Raw genomic sequence first — 20552 nt, forward strand, 5'->3', positions numbered from 1 at the left:
AGTAAGCTTGCAGTATAGTAGTAAGTATTTTTTTAGGCTGGTGCGCCGTGCCATCATGATTGTTCTCTGTTACCCATCATTATTGTTCGCACCCCTTCCACGCTTTTGCTTTTCCTGCGTTTCTATTTATTATTTCATCCGTTTCAAAACGAATAATCTACTTTAACTTTACATAAAATTTAAGAAAATAATTTTTTTTTTAAAATCTTATAACCTTAAATTAAAATTGTATCAAATGTATCAAAATACCCTTTAATCTTGTGGTCCTAACATACCATATGAAAAGTTGAAATTAAAATATTATAAAAAAAAAGACCATTGTTTTTGAAACGAATTACTTATTTTACCATTTACACTATAATGATGAAATAAATTATTCCATATTCAATTAATTCATATTATTTTAGAATTAATTATCTCAAAATAACTCCTTTTCAACCAAACACCGCTAAGAAATAAGTAAATATCAAACTTTTTTTTTTAAATAATTTGCAAAGTAGCGTGTGATGAATTGATTTTCCCAAACTTCTAAACACACTCTTTTTGGACCCACAAGTGGCAAAAGCTTGAATTCCCACCAAAACTCACATGGAAAAAGGAAGAGACGAAAACAACCTTCCATTTGAATTCCACCATTCTCATAGTAAATATTCTTGTCGTTACAGGCCTCGTAATCCACCATAATACCCCTAAACTCTCCTTATTTTTCACCCTAAACTCCCCTAAACACATCTACCATCAACGAAAAAGCAACAGGGGTAAAATGGTCATTTAAAATTCTGACTATTTATAATCACGCTTCCACGCTCCCTCCCTTTTCCCCCTTTTTGCGTCCCTCTTTCTCACACACACTGTGACTCTGTTTATTGTTTATTCACAACGAGAAGAAGAATGTCTCTCTGCTCTAAATTATGGTTTTGGACCACTATAATATTGTGATAGCTGCCCCAAGTCGTTCAGCATTTTCTTTTTTTGTGCACTTTGGGGAAGTGTAGTTAGAGTTGGAGGAATAGATGATTATGGAGTTTCTGTTGCCGTCGTGGTGGGAGGTGCAAGTCGCGGTCGTCGCCGCGTCCTTCGTCATCCTCTGTTGCTGGTTCTTCAACCTCAGCGAAGATGAGGTAGTTGATTATCGCCCTCGGGTTGGCGGTTCCGGTATTGTCAGTAGTGACGTCATCAATGAGAAAGTGGACGATGATCCAGCATGCAGGGATAGTGTAAGTACAGTCTACTATATATGCGCGCGCGCACACACACTACACAATATTTTTCTTTCACTATTTCAAAATTATGTGTAAATAAAGGTGGTCAGTTAAAGTGAGCAGAATTGTAATTGTGGACTAGAAGTTCAGAAAATGAAATAGAGAGATCGCTGGTCAAGCGTTCTCTATAAAGGAGCGATTATATCCACATTGATTATTATAACGAATAATCAATCAGTTGTTGAGTTGTATCTAAATAATCATGCGTGCTTATCGTCGATTAAATGATAAGTTGAAATTTGATTTTGCATATTTGAATTATGGTCTATCTAGTGACAATGGTACCACATATTAACTAATCCTGATTCGTAATGACCAATATCAGAAGTTAACGTAACATTATAATTAAGCTTAGGAGAATATGATATTTCTCGAGTTTTCTCTTTATACTTAAATTTTGAAAAGCATCCGTAGTTTGTAGATGTAGTTCTTGGGAAGGATAAAATGCCTGATCATGTGCATTAAGTGTCATATCTTTACATGATATCATAATCAATCCTTGTTTGGGCTCCTGGTCCACTTTACAGTTGGGCCTGATCGTGAACGGGGTGGGGTGGGTGTGTGGGGGTGGGGAGTTAGAGTTCTACATCGGTTGGGGAATGGTCGAGGTGGTCTTTTTATATGGATTTGGGCAATCCTCCCCTCATAAGCTAGCTTTTGGGGTTGAGCTAGGCCCAGGTGCCATATCTTTACAATATAATATGAATTAGACTGGGTTCAAAACTTGTTGTAAAAGGTAAAGAATATGATACTGTACATTTAGCTGTTCTATATGTAAGTTGTATTGAAATGTTTTACTCGTTTGTGGGTCAATTGACTGTTCTATGTAGAGTGAAACCAAGGCGTTCTTCCTGTTATTTGCCCAATCTCTTTGTTTTAGCTTATCATATGTCGAGCTAAGGTTCTCATTCCCTGTCATTATTCCCAGTTTCAAAAGAATATTGGTTTCTATATAAACTGCAATGAACTTCTCTTGATTAGGAATTCTTAGTATCATCCTTTACATTAACTGAATTGGGGGAGGCTATCTTCGGAATCTAGATGTATATCTTTTTCTAATCTATTTTCCTTGTGTTCTTCTTTCTACCAAAAGAAGAAGAACAAAATGAAGATGTCTTTATGTGTACAAATAACTAACTAATAACGAAAATAAAACCAAATAAAATAATTAAAATAAAGAGTTGGAAATCAGGTAATGCCAGTGTACTTTCCTTTCTTGGTGAAAATGAATCTGTTCTCCATTTGTAGGTGTGTTCCAACTCTATTTCCTCTTTAGACAGATTCATGTAGAAATTTATCACCACTTCTTTGGTCTTATCTGAATTCTTTGTACATCTGTTAATTTGTCAATCTGATTGCATATCCTTGGGGCCTATCGGAAACATCCTCTCAACTTCATGTGAGGTAGTGGTATGGACTGCATACACTTTACCCTCCCCAGACCCCACTTTGTGGGAATACACTGGATATGTTGTTGTTGTTGATTGCATCTCCTTAGTACATTCCAGTTCTTGAAAAGATCTGTGTTCCTGACTATTCTTCAGAAGTTATATAGGCCACACTACTTTTAACTTTAATTACTCATTGTATTCTAGTTTAATCCTCAAAATTTGAAGTAATCAGTTGGGGGTCCACATGTTCAGTCACTACCAAATCTTACTGAGAATAATCTTTCCAAGTCAAAACAAATAATATAACTTGATCGGAGATATTAATGCTTTATGGAGAGTGCTTATAAGAAACTTGTCAATTAGCATGCAACTAATTATTAGGTATAAAACTGTACCATTGTTGAGGTTAACTGTACTTGATTATTATCTGTTTGGCATGAAAGAGTATATGTTAAGCTTCTCAAGAGTCCTCAATGGTCAATCATTAGCAGGAGTTCCTACTTTATTTGACAGGAAATTCTCCCTTGATTGAGAATTTATGAACTTGTGTTCTGGTTTTCATCATGTAATTTTCCACTTCTTTGACATGCAGTTGTGCACTTATTTTGTAGATGGGACAGTTAAAAGGAGATCCTCAAACTACTTCTGCCTATGTAATCAAGGTGTATTTGTATTTCATGTCCCTGCACTTATAATTCTTACATATATAGATTTGGTATTATACACCATTACTGTTACTTTTGAATGTTTATTGCACTAAAAACTACTCATGTGGTGTCCATTCTGCAACTCGTAGTTGACTACTATTTTTTCTTGTATTTCAGGTTGAATTGTTAGCTGCTAAGAATCTTACTGCTGCTAATCTGAATGGGACTTCAGATCCATATGCAATCATCAGTTGTGGCTCACAAAAGAGATTTAGGTGATTATGTCATTTTTGTTCATCCTATTATCTCGGGTTATAAATAGATTACCTTGTCTAGGTGTAGTTATGCATATGGTTTTCTATTATTTTTGACATCAAATACCATATTTTTCATAATGTTGTTGAGCGGATATATATCGTTATACTCTATGTATAATAGATTCTATAAACATTACAATGTTTATTTGGTCCATTATGATTGGTATTCAAATTTGCTTAGACAAGCATGCAGTCTTTTTTTTTTTTTTTGGGTGGGGGGGGGTGGGTGTTCAATTTGAGAACCTTTTTTATTCATCTTAGTCTCTTTTATTGGAAGTGCATGCTTGTTCTTGCCTTCTATCTGAAATGATTGTGTTTAGCTACTTCCATACTTTTGATCCTTGAATTTGTATCAATTTATTCTTATGGGAATAAACAATAACATGTTCAACTTTGATGGCTCTCACAATAGTGGCCAAATTAGTTGAACTCCTTTTTATATAATATAAAGGAGAAACCAGATTTAACATTTACATTGTGGGTTAGTCTTAATTTTGAGATGGTCTTTTGCTCCAATAGACGTCTTTTGATAGTTTGAATGTCAAGGTCAACTGTGAGATAACCTTCTTTTTTGGCGGATTGTTGTCAACAATGTGTGCGATGAGGCTTGGGGAGTTTCAGAAGGTTGTGAAAGAATATGTTCAGATGCTTATTGCTTTTGTATTATACACAAGTTATACTCTTCTTAGTGTTGCAGTTCAATGGTTCCTGGTTCGAGAAATCCTATGTGGGGAGAGGAGTTCAACTTCTCTGTTGATGAGCTTCCAGTAGAGGTAGCTGTCCAGAAAATCTTTTGACATAAAGCACAAACTTAGTGCAATGTGTGTTTTGTTATCCTCTTGAGATTGTGTGATATATTTATCGTTTCGTCACTTTTAACATTTAATATTATATTGGTTTCATGTTTCTATTTTCAACAACAACATACCCATGTGGTTTCATGTTTCTATTTTCTTTCGTAATAATTCATTTACTTGATTGTATGGCAGATTAATGTGACAATATATGATTGGGATATTATATGGAAAAGTGCTGTTCTTGGTTCAGTGATGATACCTGTCGAAAATGAAGGTCAAAGTGGTGCTGAATGGTATACCTTGGACAGTTCATCAGGACTGGTATTATTGATTACTTTATCCTCTTTGGTTCAATAATGCAACATGTTTTGTTTGGCTGTTTTTGATGTTTAACTTTTACAGAATTATGGTCGTTATCTTTTTTTCTTTTTCAGGTTTTTCTTCATATTAAAACATTAAAACTCAATGTCAAATCTTCAAGGTGCTCCTTTCTCCCTTATTGATAGTTCCTTGAGCTATTTCTTATTTGAATTCGACCATTGTTTATAAGACTATTGTTGGTTATTAGAATACTTAATAAGCTATTGCCCCCTCATAGGGTTACTTCTTTTTGGTCCAGGGTGGCAACGTCTGCCTCTCAAATGTAATACTCTTAGATGAGTTGAGTTGGGTATTTACGTGCAATTAGGAATTTTATGATAGATTGCCTATCAAAAATGTGTATCATGGTGGTGATGATGAAGAAAACAGAACAGTTACATTAATTTTTAATTCCCTTCCCCCACTCCCCTAAAATTTTGCTTCTTCTGCATGCTATTATAAAGCATGTTGTAGCTTGAGACAGTGCAATCGTGAAACATGAGTTTGTGCATAGAATAAAATGTAGCATAAGCAGCTCCTGTATGAGTAATTTTAATTGCTCGCAGAACTTGGATCCATTCTAGATAGCTTACGCCTGGTCAGCAATTAGCATCTATATTTTTCAATAACAGTTCTAGAAAGTAGGAATTTAGGGGAGAGTACTTCCTCTCCTCTACATCTCATTTTTTTAATAGTTTGAAAGGATATGGATGTGGTTATCTATGTTGCTCGGACTTGGGTGCGGGTGACCAATAGGGTGTGGATCTAGAGGTCAGAGCCTTCATGATCTAAACTTTAAGATTGGGGAAAATGGATCCAGGTATGGAAACAAGTGGGGTATTCGGCTAAAAGTAATTCAAATATCTAAAAATAGAGTTATGAACCTAAAATATGAGATATTTTGATGAGAAAATATTGATCAATAGAATCTTGGAAGGGGGGATAAAAGGAAAAGGAGTAACATAGAAATTTCTATATAGAAAGTATTCCATTTTCTTCAAGTTCACCATAACTTTTGTTTGATTACAGAAATCATTGAATCTGTCTGGAACTTCTCTCCATCGATTTCCGTGATCTGTCTGGAATTTCTCTGTCGATTTTGGTCAAACTACCCAAAATCAGTTGACCATAATTCGGTACGGATCCCACACCCATGTCGTGTTGATGCGGGTGCTGCTCGAATGTGAAGAGTCCAAGCAACTTAGGTGATGATACACAAGTGATAGATGTTTTAGTAATTCATGCTTACAATAGATTGGTAGGAAGAAAAGTGTGGAATAGGGAAGAAGTAACCAGGTAATGAAACACTTTTTCACTTAGTGAGGAAAGGGGGCAATGGGGAAGATACAGAGCGAATCACTAGACCTTTAATCATCAGCTGGTAAACATTTGATAAGATATATTTATTCTAGCTTCATTTTGCTATGTTTAGATGACACTTAAAGTTTAGAAAAAAGAAAAAGTTAAAGCAACATTATGAGAATTACTACAATCTGTGAAGTGTCAATGGGACTTGATTTAGGATCGATTATTGTTTTTATTGTTAGAAGATTCTTGATCCGTAAGAGACAAATTTATGTAAATCCTTCTTGTTCGTCACTTTGTTCCATGAAAAGATTAATATTCATCTTATCTAGAAGACAATAATCTTATTCCCCCTTCTTCGTTGGTTGTTTAGAGGGTTGCATGGGTATGCCAATGCTCGTAGAAGGATCACTTTGGATAAGCAAGGACCTACAGTAGTTCATCAGAAACCTGGGCCTCTGCAAACGATATTTGATCTCCCTGCTGATGAGGCAAGAGCTAGTTTTTTATTGATAAATTACTCTTGGTTTGGAAGAACTCTAAGTTGGAAAGTTCTGACTGTTGTGAGTTAGTTTGTTGCTAATCATTGTAGTTATTTCAGGTTGTTGTACATAGTTATTCATGTGCTCTCGAGAGGTCATTTTTGTATCATGGCCGTATGTATGTCTCAACATGGCATATCTGCTTCCACTCAAATGTCTTCTCAAAGCAAATAAAGGTCAGGTCCATCTTTTTTTTGTACTTCCCGAGTTCCAACTTTGTGAATCTGCTTTTTATCCTAACTTTTCTAAGTTAAATGCTTATCAATTTGATTTCTCTACTGATGTCTATCAAATTTGCCTGATAGTTGACATGTGTTTCTTCTGGGTATTTGTATTCATGCCATCAAGATCCTAGTTCAAAATTTTATTATGTCACCTTATCTGTATATTTTGAAAATTGGCGCATGGTTATGGTTTATGGGGGGAGAGATCGCCATAAAAGGGTTTTCTTTGGAGAAATGTTGGATTGACTAAGTACCGAGGTATTTAAATCTGGATAGAGACTATTTCCTTTTGTAAGATTCTCAAGGTTAGGTGAATGATGTATATGCTATTACTTAGCAAAGAATAACTGGTAACGACTGTACTTTTTCAATGTTTGGTAATTAATCTCAATTATGCTGGAATTGTGTAGCTTATTTGACTGTGCTTAGTTCTGCATTTGCAGGTAATTATTCCTTTTGCAGAAATAGATGAGGTGTGATATTCTCTTTATTTGTTATCATAATCTTTTCTTTCCAACTTGTCAATGTGCTTGGAATGCTTAGTTGGGCCTTTTGCGGGAATCAGAAAGAGTGCTTTTTTCTTTCAGATTAGGAGGAGCCAGCATGCATTTGTTAATCCTGCTGTTACAGTAATTCTCCGCATGGGTGCTGGTGGCCATGGGGTGCCTCCTTTAGGAAATCCTGATGGTCAGTCTTTTAACTCAATCTTTTTACCTTATTTTTCATTTTATTAGGAACACATCTTTCTCTTGTTTTAAGAGAACTGGGAAGTTGGCTAGCTGTGAGTGAGCTTCTCCTTGATAGGTTTACCTTTTTGATATGTTGGGAGAAATTTTTGTGATAGCACCACTAGCACTACTAGTGGTGTCATGTGAGTCTAGAAGTTCTACCAAAGTATTTTATCCATCCCAATCTTTCGCCATTGGGACAAAAATGATGTGTAATACTTTACAAGAAACTAAAATTATACCTCAAACAATATAACACAACTTGGAGTGTTTTTTTTGTTGAACTTCTGAATATTGTCCATTTGAAGGGAAGCCTTGGAGCAATGGTCAAGTTGTCTCTTTGTGACCTATAAGTCACGGGTTCGAGCTAGGAAACAGCCACTAATGCTTGCATTAGGGTAGGTTATCTACCCCACACCCCTTGGAGTGTGGCCCTTCCCCGGACCTTGCTACAGCGAGATGTTTTGTGTGCCAGGCTGCCGTTTGATATTTTCGACAACAAGTTCCAGTTTCTTCTACCTTAGGACTAAATTTGCGTAATGGTGGGATATGTTTATCCGTTACCATGAACTGCTCTTTTACATACTTTTCCAATGAAAACTGGATATCCAATTTCGAGATAAGGGAGGCGGTTTATTTTGCTCATGTTAGATAATTGAATTTGAAATTGATATTCTGGATTATGGTCGATATGGTATCTTTCTTTCTCTGATTTCAGGTAGAGTAAGATATAAATTCGCATCTTTTTGGAATAGGAATCATGCGTTGAGATCATTGCAACGTTCAGCAGATTATTATCACGACATGCTAGAAGCTGAGAAGAAGGTTATATTATTAATTGTATCTGTGCTTTTAGTTAGTCCTTTTCTTAGTGTTATCTGAGACTATAAACAGTCCAGACTATAAACAGTCCTGGCTATCATATATCGGTAGTGAATATTGATACAACCAAAAAAGAGCAGCCCGGTGCACTAAAGCTACCGCTATGTGCGGTGTCCGGAGAAGGGCCCCACCACAAGGGTGTATCATACGCAGCCTTACCTTGCATTTCTGTCAGAGACTGTTTCCAAAGCTTGAACCCATGACCTCCTTCCTGATTACATGGCACAACTTTACCAGTTACTCCAAGGCTCTCCTTCTGAATATTGATACAACCACTAGGAATAAATTGAAGATTTAAGCTTAGTTGTCTTAAAAATATTTTTGTAGTCAATAAAAGAGGTGAAAAATAAATTCTCACATGGTATCAGAGCCTTGGTGAGAAACTTCAGAGAAAAAAAATAGCTCAATCACTGTGCGTCAATTCCGGTGACTGATTTGTGTCGTATTTTATTTTGTGGGTTGTGTGAAAAATACAACACCACCAAGAGGATCAAAAAGATCAGGCGACAAAAACCCGAACAAAACCGCCGGAATATTACCAGCCATGTGCCGCCATGCGCCAGCTGGGATCCTGAAATTCCGACGAGATCTCGTCACGCTTCAGCGCGTGAGACCATCTTCGGTTGAATTTTTTCTAATGCAGGACCACAGTACGGGACAAGCGATTGGTGCAGGACATGAATCACAAGGCCTTTACCATCTCACCTCTTCAAATTCCTTTACAACATTCTCCGTTATAGACCCTCCAGACCTAATTCACAAACGTTTGGGACATCTGAGTCTATCCAAGCTACAAAGGATGGTGCCTAGTTTGTCTAGTTTATCCACATTAAGATTGTGAGTCATGTCAACTTGGAAAACACACCCGTGCTACTTTCCCACATGGTATTAAGAGTCGTTCAGAGTCAATTTTCTCATTAGTACTGATGTTTGGGGTCCTAGTAGTGTCAGTTCACCTTTAGGTTTATTTTGTTAGTTTCATTGATGATTTTTCAAGATGTACTTGAGTTTTCTTAATGAAAGATCGTTCTGAGATATTTTCTATATTCAAAAGTTTGTGCTGAAATACAAACTCAATTTGGTGTTTCTATTTGTACTTTCCGTAGTTATAATGCCTTAAAATACTTATCCTCTCAGTTTCAGGAGTTTATGACTCATCACGGAATTCTTCACCAGACATGTCTGTACACCCTTCAGCAGAATGGTATAGCAGAAAGAAAAAATAGGCATCTTCTTGAGATTGCTCGCACTTTTCTCATTGAATCCCATGTTCCGCTGCAATTTTGGGGCGATGCAGTCCTTACATCATGTTATCTAATTAATAGAATGTCATCATTTTCCATTCAGGATAAGGTTCCCTATTCTATATTGTTTCCACAGTCACATCTCTACTCTATCCCCCCTCGTGTCTTTGGGAGCATATGTTTTGTTCATAACTTAGCCCCTGGAAAAGATAAATTAGCCTCTCGTGCTCTCAAGTGTGTCTTCCTTGGTTTCTCTCGAGTTCAAAAAAGATATCGTTGTTATTCACCGGATCTTCATCGCTACTTTATGTCCGCCGATGTCACTTTTTTTTAATCTCAACCTTACTATATATCTTCTGATCATCCTGATATCTCTGAGATTTTACCCGTATCTCCAGTCTTGCCCGCACCATCCTTGGGCTTACCCATATCTCCAGACTTACCCGAACCAATCTTTAAGGAATCAACGTTACTTCTACGTCTCCTGCTATAGTGCCACCACTTCTGACTTATCATCATCATCCGTGTCCACCATTAGTTCCAGATGATTCATGTCATGCGTCGGACACTGCTCCTACTACGGACTTGCCTTCTCCTAGCCAATCAGTTGCACTTAAAAAAGGTATGCGTTCCACTCGTAATGCTAACCCACACTATACTTTCTTGAGTTATCATCGTTTATCATCACCCCATTATGCTTTTGTATCATCTTTGTCATCTATTTCCTTCCCTAAGACTATAAGTGAAACACTTTCTCATTCAGGATGGAAGCAGGCCGTGATAGATTTGACGTCTGCTTTGCATGCGAGTGGTACTTGGGAGTTTCATCCCTAAGACTATAAGTGAAGCACTCTCTCATTCAGGATGGAAGCAGGTTGTGATAGATTTGATGTCTACTTTGCATGCGAGTGGTACTTGGGAGCTTGTTTCCCTTCCTGTAGGTAAATCTACTAAATCTACTGTTGGTTGCCGTTGGGTTTATGCAGTCAAAGTTGGTCCAGACGGTCAAGTTGATCGGCTTAAGGCTCACCTTGTTGCCAAAGGATACACGCAAATATTAAGGCTTGATTATAGTGACACTTTTTCTTCGGTGGCTAAAATAGCATCTGTTCGTCTTTTCCTATCCATTGTTGTTGTTCGTCATTGGCCTTTTTATCAGTTGGATATTAAGAATGCTTTTCTGCATGGTGATCTTGAGGAAGAAGTTTATATGGAGCAACCACCTGGTTTTGTTGCTAGGGGGAGTTTAGTAGCCTTGTATGTCGATTCCGCAGGTCACTCTATGGTCTGAAACAGTCTCCTCGAGCTTGGTTTGGAAAATTCAGCACAGTAATTTAGCAGTTTAGCTTGATTCGTAGTGGAGCTGATCATTGTTTTATTGACATTCTCAACCAAATTTGTGTATTTATTTGGTGGTTTATGTTGATGATATCGTTATCACCGGCAATGATGAAGATGGTATCTCTAAATTGAAGCAACATTTCTTTCAGCATTTTCAGACCAAAGACCTCGGCAGACTGAAATATTTTCTAGGTATTGAGGTTGCTCAGTCCAGATTAGGTATTGTTATTTCTCAATGCAAGTATGCCTTAGACATTCTTGAGGAGACAGGAATGATGGGATGTAGACCCATTGACACTCCTATGGATCCAAATGCCAAATTTCTATCAGGAAGGGGGAGCCACTCAGTGATCTTGAGAGGTATAGACGGTTGGTTGGAAAGTTGAATTATCTTATCGTGACTAGACCTGGCATATCCTTTCCTGTGAGTATTGTTATAAGTAAGTTTATGACTTCCCCCTGTGATAGTCATTGGGATGCAGTTGTTCGTATTCTGCGATATATAAAGTCAGCTCCAGGTAAAGCAGGATCACCCTCTGATAGACGTTCTACCTCCGGATATTGTGTTTTAGTAAAAGTTAATTTGGTGTCTTGGAAGAGTAAGAAACAGAGTGTGGTTGCTCGATCTAGTGCAGAAGCAGAATATCGAGCAGTGACTGTAGCAACTTGTGAGCTAATTTGGATCAAACAGTTGTTGAGAGAATTAAAATTTGGAGAAATCGGTAAGATGGAACTTGTGTGTGATAATCAAGCAACCCTTCATATCGCATCAAATCCAGTATTTCATGAGAGACTAAATACCTAGAGATTGATTGTCACTTTGTCAGAGAAAAGATACTCTCAGGAGATATTGTTACAAAATTAATGAAGTCAAGTGATCAATTTGCAGATATTTTCACCAAGTCCCTCACCGGTCCTCGTATTAATTACATTTGTAACAAGCTAGGTACATATGATTTGTATGCATCAGTTTGAAGGGGAGTGTTAGAATATGAGTAAAAATAGGAATAGTATATACAAAATCCTACTTGAAAAAAGATTATATTATAGTGTCTATAAATAGGGTCTCGATGTAATTATGTAAACATACAATTCAATAATATTTTTCTCCATTAATTCTCACAAGAGGTATTCTGAATATTGAGATATATAACATGGTTGAAGTGCTGATGTTCATGACAAGTGGGTTTTCTTTCTGTAGATGAAATCTCTTGTTAATTGCACCACTGAGCATAAAGAAAAATGTTTATTATTTTTGTGGAACTTCCTTTTCTAATTTCTATTTATCGAAATTAGTTGGACATGGCTACCATATTTACTTGTGCTCAAAGTATGAACATTCCGTATGAAGATCAGGGTGATTACCATCTCTAGATATTTGTTTGCAAGCGTAGCTTCTGGTAGCATACTATTTAATGTAACAATGTTGACGCATGTCAGTGTCCCTTCCTTACACAAAAAAGGCAGAAAAGTAAAGGAAACAATAGAGAGACTAGAATGCATATACTGAACTGGCATGACCCTTCTTCGTGAAGGAACGGCCTTAAGTGTAACTCAACCCCCAAATCTAGCTAATAAAGTGAGGAAATCTCAAAATCACATAAGGAAAGACCCGCATGCCTAGACCTGCTAACTCAGGCATGGACAAGATAATATGAGGATCTAACATTGGGAGACACAACAATAGGGGTCCTGGCTCTGATACCATGTGAAGAAATGGACATTGGGCCTAAGTTGACCGGAAAAGCTAGATCATGAGATGAGGGTTGCCCAAAACTATATAAGGAGACAAACAACCCAATTCTCCACCAATATGGGATACTTAACACCCACCGCGCACCTAGGCCTGACAAGTAAAGTGTGGGCACATAATATTGAGTACGAACACTGGGAGACATAGTAGCATAGATGAACCTTGGCTCCAATACCATGTGAGAAGTACAAACGGGAGAAAGAGTTTATGAGAATGTGTGGCATATTATGTCTCATGCTTCTATTTATATACAAACTTTTCTATGAAAATATTTACATATTTGTCCAATGTGGGAAATTTTACAAAACTATACTAGCTTGTCTACTATCTAACACTCCCCCTCAAGTTAGTGCATACAATTTCTATGTGCCGAGCTTGTTACATATATAACTAACTAGAGGACCTATGAGAGTTTGGCAATTATATCAGCAAATTGATCATTGAACTTCATAAAGCTCGTGACAATATATCCAGAGCTGGGTGTATCTTTTTCTAAAAAAAGTGACAATCAATGCCTATATGCTTGTGTATTCTCATGGAATACTGGATTTGAAATCAATATAAGGTGTAGCCTGGTTATCATATATAAGTTCCATCCTAGTAGTCTCTCAAAACTTTAGCTATATAATAGTTGTTTGATCCATATAAGCTCACTAGTTGCAATTGCGATGACTTGGCTTCAGCATTCAATATTTGTGAGGGGGACTGTAGAAGGCATAATTAATTAAATAAAAGTGTGCTCTTTGTAACAACTTAAGCTTTTAGATGAGATAGTTAGACGCATCGCAACATGGTATCCAAGCGGGCGAAGATCTTGAGTTTGCGTCTCCCCGCCAACGACCAGCCTTGCACATGAGGGGGGCATGCTGAAGACATTAATTATAAATAGAAGTGCGCTATATCTAATAACTTATGATTAAATTTTTGAATAAGATAGTCACACGCATCTCAACAACCAACCTTATTTTTGTTCCATTGGTGCATAATGAATTTCTCAGGACCTTCTTAAACGTATCTCCATCATGGACCATCATATGTATAAAAGTTATCCGACACTATTAGCCTGTTTGACTAAGCTTCTAAAATCAGCTTATTTTAAGAAGTGCTTTTGCAAAAAAGTACTTTTGGTTAGAATTAGTTTGTGTTTGGCCAATAAATTTAAAACACACTTTTGAGCGGCAATTAGTGTTTGACCAAACTTTTAAAACTGTTTTTAAGTATATTTTTTCAAAAGTGCTTCTAGGGAAAGCTACTCTTTTTAGATTATGAAAAACTGCTTATTCTACTCCCCAGAAGCACTTATTTTCTTCCATAAACTTGGCCAAACATCTCAATTTTTTAAAATAAGCACTTTTGAGAAAAAATAATCACTTTTGGGAAAAAATAAGCTTGGCCAAACAGGTTATATGTTTACCCACAGGAGCAGAAACATGGGCTTTGATGTTACAAGCAACTTGACATCTAAAGTATCTATTTTGTCCGTACATTTTACCTTTTTTTTGTAGCTTTCCATAATTTTTTCCCTGTTTAGACAACATGCCTATAAACATTTCTCCAATACCATGTCATCTGAGCACAATAACAAAGGCTATAAAAAGACTGCTTTGTCTTTTTTTTGGTAAATAAAGCATTTTATTTCACCAAAGCAATTACAGCATCAGGCAGGTTCAGACCCCGCTTCTCAGTTTAAACAGACAATCAATACTTAAGAGAGGTCCTCACTAACAAGCTAGGAGATCCTCACTAACATATACTAGATGCTAAGCTATTCTAGCTAGTGTTTTAGCAGGTCAACATTCAGAATCCTCATCTTCATCATGGAATTGTTGGCAGCTGCAGTAGCCCTGGTGCCCACTTCTTGTACCCTTGACCTCTGACATGGATGTGGTAAGCAATTTCTCTGCACACTCTATCCACCAGGTAGCTCCCTTCTTGGAATCGGATGAGGTTTCTTTCCCTCCATATGGTGTTTACCATCATGGAAAAGACACTACATAGGATGGCTCCATTAGAAGATTTCCCTTTTGCTTGCTGTGTTACCCATTTAACCTCAGTCGTCCATCTTCCAATAGTTCTTTGCACACCTAACCACCCCAGCATTCTCACCCATAGACCTCTAGTAATGCAGCATTCAAAGAACAGGTGCTGATGAGTCTCATCAGCACGATCACAGAACACACGGGGAGATGGTATATGGATGCCAAACTTAGCTAACCTTTCTATAGTGGAGAGTTTTTTTAACAGGGCCAACCAAAGTATAAAGGAATGTCTGGGATGTACATTGTGGTTCAGCATAATTCCTTTCTAGGGAACTTTTGGGATTTGTGGAAGCATTGCACCATACATCTTTTTGATAAGAAACTTAGAATTCTGCATACAGGTTGCCAATCTTACCAATAGATCACCCTGTAGCCCTGGAGCTGTCATGACATGATGTTTTGCGCTTTTAATTTTCCTAATTGCCCAAGTAGCATTCTTGGGTATTTCACAGGTTTCAATAGTTTTATCTTTGAGATAATAAGAATGTACCCACCTTATCCAGAGGCAAATCCTTTTTTCCAGCTAAAGCCCACAGTTAGTGATTGCTGCTTTGTTCCAACAACAACAACATACCCAGTGTATTCCCACCTAGTGGGGTTTGGGGAGGGTAGAGTGTACGCAGACCATACCACTACCTCAGGAGAAGTAGAGTGGCTGTTTCCGATAGACCCCCAGCTTAGGACCGATGCCCATATACCAACCCAAATATAAGTGTATATTACTAGTATACAGGCCATAGATACAAATTTAGTATATTCAGGCCACCTGCAGATTTGGGAAGGCAGAGTTTTTCCCAAGTGACTAAAGCTCTCTTGGAGGTTAAAGTAGGAACCAGTCCAGAGGAATACTCTGCAGTAGCTGGTGATGAGTTTCATAATTTTCTTTGGCAATAGGAAGATTTGTGCCCATTAAGTCTGTGTGCCAAATATTATGGACTTAATCAATTGCAACCTCCTTGTCTAAGATAGTAACTTGGCAAACCAACAGTTCAGTTTTGCAACAATTTTATCCACCAGTGGTTGGTATTGATCTATTGTAAGCTTCTTGGAAGACAAAGGCACTCCAAGATACCTGAAAGACAAGGAGCCCTCCTCATAACCTAGGGATGTGAGAATAAGCTGCTTCATCTGTGGTTTTGTTCTAGAGAAGAAGATGGAACTCTTCTCAATATTTGCTTGAAGCCCTGTTGCTGCTGAAAATCTCTGGAAAGCCTGCTGGAGTAGTGTGACAGAGGTGAGGTCAGCTTTGCAAAATAATAATAAGTCATCAGCAAACACTGTGTTTTTTAACCCCCAGTTTTTTGCATCTGGGGTGATAGTGGAACCCTTAATTTTGATCTAGCATACTCAGCTTTCTGTTTAGGTACTCCATTGCAATTACAAAAAGGTAAAGTGACATGGGGTCACCTTGCCTTATGCCTCTTTTGCCTGGAAAAGGTTTAGTTAATCCACCACTTACCACTAAAGAATAAGAGACTGAGCTGATACACACCATGATCCAGTCAATAAACTTTTGAGGAAATCCCAGTTCTGCTAACAAACTCTTGAGGAAACACCATTCTATTGAGTCATATGCTTTCTTTAGGTCTACCTTTAAGACAAATCTTGGAGAGAGCCCCTTCCTGGTGTACCACTTAAACAGTTCATGACTGAATAAAATGTTGTCAATAATACTCCTTCCTTCAATGAAAGCAGTCTGTGATGGGCCAATAATAGTACCTATTGCTTTTTTGATCCTGTTTGTGAGGATTTTAGTAATCAACTTATAGAATGTGTTGCAGCAGGCAATAAGTCTTTAGTCTTTCACTTTTGTAGGGTTATCACACTTTTGTATTAGAGTGACTGCTGTACAGCTAAAAGATCTCAACATCTTACCAGAGTGGAAGAATTCCCTAACTGCTTTGAAAACATCATCTTTAATAGTAGTAGCCCATTGGCTGGTGAAGAATTCTACAGGAAAGCCATCCGCTCCAGGTGCTTTTTCCCCTGGCATACTCTTCAGAGCATGCATAATCTCTTGGTAAGTGACCTCTTGGAGGAGTTCTAGCTTATGAGAGTATGTTAGGCATGGACCATTCTTGATCACTGTGGAGTTGAGGCATGGGAGTTCAGTAGCATTTGTCCCCATAAGACCAGAGAATAACCCAGTGAATTCCTTCTCTATAAGATCAGGGTCAGTGATTTTGTTCCCCTGGTCATCATAGATGGATGAAATATTGTTCCTGCTAGCTCTGATTTTGCGTTAAGCATGAAAGTACTTTTGAGTTAACATCTCCACTTCTAATCCATGTTGCTCTTGATTTCTGCCTCAACACTTTTTCTTCCACTAAACTCCATTGATGAAGTTCATGAGTTAAGGTCTGCTCCTCTGTAATTAATTCCTGATTCATAGGATTTCCTGCAAGCCTTGTCTGTGTAATGTCCAACTTCTCCCTCGTAAGCTGCAGCCTCTTAGCATAAGAAGCAAGGTAGGTATTCAATCCTTGCAAGTCATGCTTCAAGGTTTTAAGCTTTTGACTGAGGATGAACATCTTTGTACCATAAAATTTTTTCCTCCAAGTATCTGCTACAATCCCTGGGAAATCCTTGTGCTCTAAAACAGTATTATACAGTTTAAATGGCTTCGGTTTAGAGATCACCTGAGCTGAATGCTGGATAAGGATAGGTGAATGATCTGAAACCCCTGGATTGAGGAATTCAGCTTCAACAGCTCCATATTTCTGCAGCCAGTAGAAATTCCCAAGTGCCCAATCAATCTTAGAATATACCCTGAGCTCCTGCTGTTGTTTGTTGCAGAAGGTGTAGTGACAGCCTTTTGCCTTAAGAGGAGTGAGTTGCGGCAGTCTCTGAAGTCCTGCACTTCTGCTTGGGTAACCACTGAGCCAAGTCTGTCTTCGGATGATAATACAACATTAAAATCACCACTGAGCAGCCAAGGTTCCTGAATAGAAGTCCCTATCAGTTTTAGCTCCTCCCACATTTCCACTCTCTCTTGCATAGTATTTTTTTGCATAGACAATGGTGACATAGGCTGAGAAGGATCCCCTTGCATCAGTCACATAACAGTGTATGAATTGTTCTCTGACTACTAACACAGAGACCTGCACATGTGGTAGCCAGCATAACCAAATCCTTCCATTTTGAGCCTTTGAGTAGTTGCAGCTAGTTTTCCATCCCTTTAATGCTTTCTTCATTATATTTGGGGCTTAATTCTCTTTGACCCTAGTTTCCAAGCATCCACACATCTCAACTTTATATTTCCTGAGAAAGAGTCTAAGCTCTTTCTGTTTCAGGGGCTGGTTGAGGCCCCTGATGTTCCAAGTGGTGATAATCATATGTTTGGAGCCTCACCAGGCAAACCTGGTGGGTCCTCATCTGTTGGAAAATGCTCAAGAGGAGCAAATTTGTTTTTATTGACCATGCTAGGTCCAGCTTGATCCATGGCAGGTATCACACCAGATGAACTAGAATTATCTGTAGCTGGCTCAACATTTTGTGCATCATTTGGCTTAGGGGCAGCAGGGTTGTTTAGGCTAGGCTTGGTGTCCTCTTCCTTATTCTGCCATTGTTGTTGTTTTGGTTTCCTTCGTCGTCTATTTCTCCTTCTTCTCTTTGGCACCTCCTTGAATTGCCCATCTTCTTTTTCCACCTGGGCCTGTACTGCCCCGCAATTTGCAAAGAGATGACCAAACTTTAAGCAGTGTGCACAATACTTAGGCCTCTATTCATATTCCACAGGTTGTTGAAATATACCTGTAGGTATAACCATTTCAATATCGTCCAGTAATGGCCGAGAGATATCTGTTTCTACTAGTACCCGAGCGTAGGAAATCCTCTCCATTTTTGCAGTAACTTGATCCGTGTGCTTTGGTTTACCTATGGCACTAGCAACCTTGCTAAGGGCCTCACTTGACCAATAGCCAACAGGTAAACCCAGTTAACTCATAGTGGAATAGTTGTAATACAGTCAGGATTATAATCGAAATCAATGTCCCAAGCTTGCACAATAAATGGCTTATTATGGAAAGTATAAGGACCCTCCATCAGGATTCGATTGCATTCCTCAGCTGATTCAAATCTAAATGTGAAGTACCCAGAATCATGACACAAAATCTGTGGGTTTACAGCACATTTCCAGATTTGGGACACATACTGTTCTATAGACCTCACGTAAGGAGTATCTCCAATTACATAGCCTATTAATGCAAATTTCCAGTACTCCACTTGACTACGCAAGTCATCTTCTACAATACTCACAGAGATATTACCTTGCTTCACAGTAGGAGGGATGTATGATAGAGCTTTACCCTTCTGAGCTGCTCTATTCTCACTATACTCAGTCCTTACCTCGCGGGGTGTGTGTGTGTGTGTGTGTGTGTGTGTGTGTGAGCTGGAGTTGTTGTCTCCGAGAATTGTAGTCGCCGGTTTGCTGGGGGGCCAGTTGAGTCACCGTAGTTGCGTAGGTGCAACAACTTTGGGGAGTCAGTAGTTGTTGATCCTTCTTCAGCCTTCTCTGGAATGGATTGAAATTTTGGGGGGAGGTAAGTGCCAAAAGTAATTGATGGAAGTGTAATACTAGAACCATCCTGGGGAGTAACCAGCTTTGCGGTGAGCCGGCAAGATTCTTTGATCGGGCCATGGTTTTTCAGTGTAGGTGCACATTAGCTTCCTTGCTAAAATGCGCCGTGAGAAAATTCCTTGCTTTGTCTTGTAGACATCAGTTTTTGATGATTTACTTCAAGTTTCCTGTAATGGTGTTGCGTAATTATAATTACATGTAAGCTTCTTGAAGCAACATTCCAGCTGATTCTTTATTCATCTCAGCATTTTTTGTTTTCTCTATTACAGCCAGAACATAAGAACATTGTCTTTACTGTAGCTTTGTATTCTCTCTAACGTTGTTTTTACTTTTGCATATAAATTGCATCTATCTGTTAGTATTTGGTTTTGCATATTTGCTTTCCTATTTTAAATTTCCGTCCTTTCTTTGGTTTTGCATTATTGCTTTCCTATTTTAAATTTCTGTCCTCTCTTTCTAGGAGATGGAACAGTCAGCATTGCGTGCACATAGCAGCTCGGTTAAAGGATGTAAAAAGATGGAAATAAATCAGGAGGAAAGTGTGGCCAAAATTCAGAAATTTCAACAATTTATTAAAGAAGAAGTGCTCTCTAGTGTATATAATATAGTAAGTCCTCTCTGGTATCTTTGATGGATGTATGATATTTAATCTTACTTTTTGAGACTAGAACTCCTTTCTCCAAGATTTATGACTCACTTGAAATTTTGTAAGGATGTTTTGACATGCACAGCTGAGCAATTTTTTGACTTGCTACTGGCTGATGGTTCAAATTTCACTAATGAGTACCGTGCAGCAGGGAAAGATTTCAATCTCAATGTAAGCCTCACATTCTATTGATCTAAAACATGTTTCTGGCTCATGCGTCTTTATGTATTTCTAGTTTTTCCTTAATATCTTTTTTTATGGTATCCTCCTCTCTTTTTTCTTGTGGGTGAGCAAAGAGGTTTGATTAGTACCGGTGTCTCATGTTTTTCTTTTGATGAGTTAAGATTTATTTCACCTAAAACGCACTGGGTATGGACCTGGTCAAAGGTAGTACCAACTTAGCAAAAAGTGATTGCCAAGTGAAATCAGAAAAACTTCAAGAGCTGGTTATTCCAGTATCAGGTTACACCTCCTGTTGTGCAGTTTCTTGGTATC

At 38.0% G+C, this 20552-nt stretch overlaps 1 protein-coding gene across 6 annotated transcripts in view; it reads left to right on the forward strand.

The window, feature by feature from the left end:
* Positions 1-552: 552 nt before the first annotated feature.
* The window catches only part of LOC107873173 (BAG-associated GRAM protein 1), a 27634-nt gene continuing 7634 nt past the window's right edge, over positions 553-20552 (forward strand). Inside the window, exons 1-13 of one of the 6 annotated variants that reach the window (XR_007057152.1) lie at positions 553-1217; positions 3265-3315; positions 3478-3575; positions 4315-4390; positions 4607-4735; positions 4849-4895; positions 6453-6570; positions 6681-6797; positions 7289-7318; positions 7433-7532; positions 8292-8398; positions 9593-10321; positions 10463-10640. Coding sequence is in view for 5 of the 6 variants with exons in the window: in XM_047414863.1 (XP_047270819.1) it covers positions 1014-1217; positions 3265-3315; positions 3478-3575; positions 4315-4390; positions 4607-4735; positions 4849-4895; positions 6453-6570; positions 6681-6797; positions 7289-7318; positions 7433-7532; positions 8292-8398; positions 9593-10033 (1518 nt within the window). In the remaining variant the exon portion in view is untranslated. The other 5 variants (XM_016719919.2, XM_016719921.2, XM_047414863.1 and 2 more) reach the window with 5 other exon arrangements.

This window comes from Capsicum annuum, chromosome 6, assembly GCF_002878395.1.
Source record: "Capsicum annuum cultivar UCD-10X-F1 chromosome 6, UCD10Xv1.1, whole genome shotgun sequence".
NCBI lineage: Eukaryota > Viridiplantae > Streptophyta > Magnoliopsida > Solanales > Solanaceae > Capsicum > Capsicum annuum.